Genomic DNA, 5,297 nt, shown 5'->3' with positions numbered 1-5,297 from the left:
TGTTCTTTGAGGGGATGATGTTGTCATCCTTATTCTTGATTCATGGATTGTTGCATTTGTTGTTTGGCATTTGTGGAGATACTCATTGGTTTCTTCTTGTATTTTTTTTCTGCTGTGGAAGTTTTCACCCTTGTACTATGACTCTGTAGATAAGTGAACTGTCTGCTTTCAGTAAATCTCTAGAGGCTTGTAGTGGGTGTGGCCATAGAACTCTATTCATTTCTCCATGGTTAAGGGTGTACTTAAGGTGACACACCCAGGTTTGGCATGGTAAATCTCTCTCTTTTTTAAATCAGAAGTGAAGTAATTCTGCTCAGCTGAGCTCCTCTCCGTGATAGATACCAGTGCCGGAGCACTAATCCCAGTTGGTGTAATATTCTTCTACTTGGTTTCCAAGGACCACACAAAGGATCTGTGTAGTCCTCAGTGTAAGTTCAGATTTCCCCAGCAATGTTTCTCACCAGGTAACAAGGAACCCTCAAGTTTGTGGCATCTCCCATTGAGACTGCTCAAAGTCCCAGCCACACTTTGAGTTCTTCCACACAACCTCAGTTTGTTTTTCTTTTCCACAGTCCCAGTTCAGAAGCTTTGCACAGTAACAAACTCCTAGCCCCCTGTTATTTCTCCCCACCAGAGTAAGGAGTCTCCACTCGGCTGATTACCCAGTACAAACACAAGTTGGCACAGCAGTTACATATGTCCAAAATTGTGCCCATTCTATCAGCTTGCACACCTTTGTAAGGTGATCGCAGAGAGAGAAACATGTCTTTACCATTGTTTTATATTCTTTCCCTCCTCTAGTTAGGCTGGTACAGTTTCTCCCATGGGGCTTCAAGCCTCCTTCCCTCTAGGCTCTTCCTGCACTATTTCACCAGTGGCTCAGAGTACTGAAGTTTCATCTCACCTCACTTTCCAGTGCTGGTGCATTGGCTCTTGGATGCTGGAGTCCAAGCATTGGGCTCCCATGATCTCCACATAGGAAGACTGTGTCCCACTAATTTCAGTAGAGTTTCCTCTGCTGTTTTTCCCCTGACTCTCCCCTGAGACAACACTCCCTCCACTTTTTAAAAACTATCTTCTCCTGGGCTAGAGCGGTAAGCTACCTCCCTACTCCGCCATCTTGGAACCCTACTAATAAAAGTTAATATTACACCATTATGTGGATTGGAGGGAGTCAGCCACAGAAAAAAATAGGTTGTGTGATTAGAGCAAATTCTCTGCTACCCTCCCAATGGAGTTTGAAATGGGACCAATCTAGGCAATAATTAAAAGTGAAATCTCAGTCTTTACCAAATGCTAAAGAAGTCACTGAGTCACCATGGTAACTGCTCTGGCCAAGGGGAAGCATGAAAGAAAGACAACAATCACCCTGTCTTTCCAAAATACCCTAGGAACTAACTGAGACTCATATGACACTAACACCCCACAAATATTCCTCACAACATGTCCTGATGGCAAATTCAGAGACACACACATATAATCATGTGTGCATATATATACACACCAATACATATCTATGATATCATATTCTCTCTCTCTCTCTCTTTCTCTCTCTCAATAGAATCCAATAATCAGAAAGATGGATTTTCTAGAAGCATTAAGTGAAAAATACAAAAATGCACATCAATGATATGATTCTAGCCAAAATCAGAAACTTACAAGTATTATAACTAATCTTTTAGTGAGTGCTTTTTTGAAATGACATGTCTAATTGTCTCTAGGTTAGTTTTTTCTCTTCTCAAATGGAAATATTATGCTTTGCTAAGATATCTGTTTCCAGAAAGTGAACTTTTGATACAATTCTAGTCAAAATTCAATCAGTTTTAAGGAAACTGTCACATGATTCATGTGGAAATTAAAAAAAAGCTTAATACAATGAAAAACACACTGAAAAAGGAACAACATTTTGACAAATAGTATCTGCTTTTAACACTCTTTGTAAGCCTAGAGTATAAATAAAATGCTACAAGTGATATTGTAGTCAAGAAGAACATAGAAACCTAATAAAACATCCAGAAATAGCCCCACGCATTTATTGATAACTGAGTTTCAACATAAGTACAGAAGCAATTCAGTGGATTTGATAGTCTATTCAACTAAGGTTGTTGGGGCAAATGAGCATCATTTGCAATAATATGGACCATAAACAATATGTGGCACCATATACAAAGCTTAACTCAAAATGGATCAAAAACCTAGAGATGCTGGGCATTGTGGCACAGTGGGTTAAGCTGCCACTTGTGACATGCACATCCTGTATCAGAGTGCCAATTTAAGACCCAGTGATGGTTGACATACTTGATCCTCAGCCACCTATGTGGGAAACCAGGATGAAGTTCCTGGCTCCTGGCTTTGTCTTAGCCCATAATAGGCTATTGCAAACATTTGGCAAGTGAACCAGTGAATGGAAGATACCCCTCTCTCCTCTCTCTCGATTGCTCTCTCTACCTCTATCTCTCTCCATTAAAAAGTAAATCTAGTTCCAAAACATAACAAAATATAGGGCCTAACAATATAAAATCTGCAGAATCAAACATAATGGAAATCAATTTGATCATGGTTTAGGTGAAGATTTTTAAATGAGACATGAACAGTAGCTGTTAGTGAACAAATGCAGAGATTACACTTCCTCAGAGTTAGAAGTCTATGCTCTTCCAAAGTAACTACTAAAAGCTAAAATATAAGCCAATGAATAAAAAAATGAAATTATATACCTTTTTTACACTGAATTGTCTTTAATAAGTACAAAGACTTCTCTAACATGTCACAAGGAGAGCATTTCACCCACTGCTCTGTTTGCAGCCAGTCTCTTGTCTCTCTCTTCAGCAATGGTGAGGTAGATCCCCTTTCCTCGAGGAAGAGAAATCCATGGTTTGTTGCCAGTAATGAAAATGTTGGAGAGCCAAGTGGCAAAGCTGTTGCCATTCGCATCTTTCACATGAACCACATCAAAAGAGCCAGGATGTCTCTCCCTGTTGGTGATAACACCAATTCTTCCCAGATTGGCACCTCCAGTCACCATGCACAAGTTACCAGTATCAAACTTGATGAAATCAGTAATCTTGCCAGTCTCCAGATCATTCACCTTGATGAGGGGATCAGGATTGCGAATGGTACTAGCATCATGGGTCACCAGATGAGGGATTCCTTTTGTGCCCACGAAGATCTTTCTCAATTTGCACAACTTGTACTTGGCTTCCTCAGGTGTAATGTGATGAACAGCAAAGCGACCCTTGGTATCATAGATCAGACGGAAATTCTCCCCAGTCTTGTCAATGCTGATGACATCCATAAAACCAGCAAGGTAGGTTATATCAGTTCGGACTTTGCCATCAATCTTAATGAACCGCTGCATGCAAATTTTCTTTACTTCGTCCCCTGTCAGTGCATACTTAAGCCTGTTCCTTAAGAAGATGATGAGAGGGAGACATTCTCTCAGCTTGTGGGGACCAGTGGATGGCCGAGGAGCAAACACACCAGTCAACTTATCCAGCATCCAATGCTTTGGAGCTGCTACTCGCTTCAGATGCTTCTTGGGACCACGAGCCATGGCTGCGCTATGAACGGAAAAAGCGAAATTATATACCTTGTGAGGGACTTCCATAGAAAATATGAGAAATCTCTCAAAAGTTCTAAGACAAAGTAAACACTCAAAAGATTAAATGACACAGATTTGAAGACGTACATCACCAAAAACCTAGAATCAGAAAATAAGTCTATGAACATATGGTTATTATCATTATTTATTAGAAAAATAAAATTCAAACTATTATATCATACTACTACAGTTCTGCAAAGGTTATCTACATTTAAACAGATGGATACTAGCAAATGTTGGCGATTCTGAGGAAGGTGGGTCTCACACACTGAAGATGGGAACAAGGTATTCATCAGGGAGATGTACCAGTGATCACAGCAGGTTTATTTCCAAGGAACCCAAACTGGAAACAACCTAAAATGTTCCTCAAGAAGTAAACTGATGAAACAAATTATTTCATATCCATATTATAAGATATGATACAGCAAAAAAATTAAAAATTGATACAAGCAACGAAACAGATAATTTAAAAAATGAATGTCAATTTTCATACTGGTGTGCAGGCAGATTTTAAATTATGACTCCATCCCAACAACAAATAAAAATATGAGTTGAGAAATCAACACTTCTAATTAGATCTATCAAAGAGGTGAGACAAAGGGAAAACAGCTGATTCCAAATTGGAGCATTAATGGTAAATATACAGAATCATAGCCAAGTCAAACAGAAACCTAAGCTCAGAAACCTCCAGGGGACTAATACCAGAGTGAAAAACAAACCGTAATGAATAGGACTCTGCAGACTCAGTGTGAGAAAATCTGAGAATGAAAACCCAAGGTGTGCACAGTGGGCTTTACACCAAGAGTTCCACCAGGGTTCCCTAGTGAATGATAGATGCCCATCCCATTCTGCTTCCACCATGAAATGCACCAGAGAGTTCTCTGCTTAGAGGGTCCTGCCCTTAACAGAAACTATTTACCAAAGCCTAACCCACTAGAGGTTTATCAGAACTGAACTGACCCAAGGGAAGGGCAAACCCAATTCTGGCCTGCTGAAGCCATCTATGTGGGATAAGTGGGGAAACACTCAGTAGTGCCCTCCATCACTGACCATTCTGCCCCTGAATTGAGAAGCACTTGTGAAGTTCTGAGTCCAGAGGTCCAGGCTCACTGAAAGCCTGAGAGTAATCATTGGGCTGTTGGATGATTTCCTTACCCTCAAATTACCACTACACACTAGTGTTCTACTTATTGGAGCTCCTTTTACACAGTGCATCATGTTCAACTTTCTCCAAAAAATTGTAAGGCATAAAAAGAGGCAGAAGTCATAACTTTAAGGGACAAAATAAGCAAAAGACCTAGACTCAGAATATGATAGGCATAATGGAATTATAAGGCCTTGATTTTCAGAAACCTATTATGGGGATGATAAAAGTTCTTATAGATAAAGTAGAAAACATGCAAGAAGAGATGAGTATATATTAGCAGAGAAATGAAGTATAATAAACAAAATGGGATGCTAGATATCAAAAACACAGCTGTAACAGAAGTGGAGAATGTGTAGAATGGGATCACTGGTAGAACAAGAGTTGTCAGATAAACAATTACTGAATTTCAGCATCTGTCAACAGAAACTTCAAAAAGCTAAAAGCAAACGTAGGAAAAGGAATAAAATTTTTGAAAATAAAGAAAACATCCAAGAACTACAGGACAATTACAATAAGTATAACATTCTTACAGGTAATAGCTGGAGAAGAATG

The 5,297-nt window shown here is 39.4% G+C and overlaps 1 protein-coding gene across 1 annotated transcript; it reads right to left on the bottom strand.

Moving 5' to 3' along the window:
• Nucleotides 1-2,728: 2,728 nt before the first annotated feature.
• LOC133762398 (small ribosomal subunit protein eS4-like) lies at nt 2,729-3,567 on the bottom strand. Its single transcript, XM_062195396.1, has one exon. The coding sequence runs from the start codon at nt 3,548-3,550 to the stop codon at nt 2,765-2,767; it is 786 nt and encodes a 261-aa protein (XP_062051380.1). The 5' UTR covers nt 3,551-3,567; the 3' UTR covers nt 2,729-2,764.
• Nucleotides 3,568-5,297: the final 1,730 nt, after the last annotated feature.

The sequence above is a fragment of the Lepus europaeus genome, chromosome 6 (genome assembly GCF_033115175.1).
Source record: "Lepus europaeus isolate LE1 chromosome 6, mLepTim1.pri, whole genome shotgun sequence".
Lineage (NCBI taxonomy): Eukaryota > Metazoa > Chordata > Mammalia > Lagomorpha > Leporidae > Lepus > Lepus europaeus.
The sequence above is the reverse complement of the archived record's forward strand: the minus strand, read 5'-3'. Positions and strand labels throughout refer to the sequence as shown.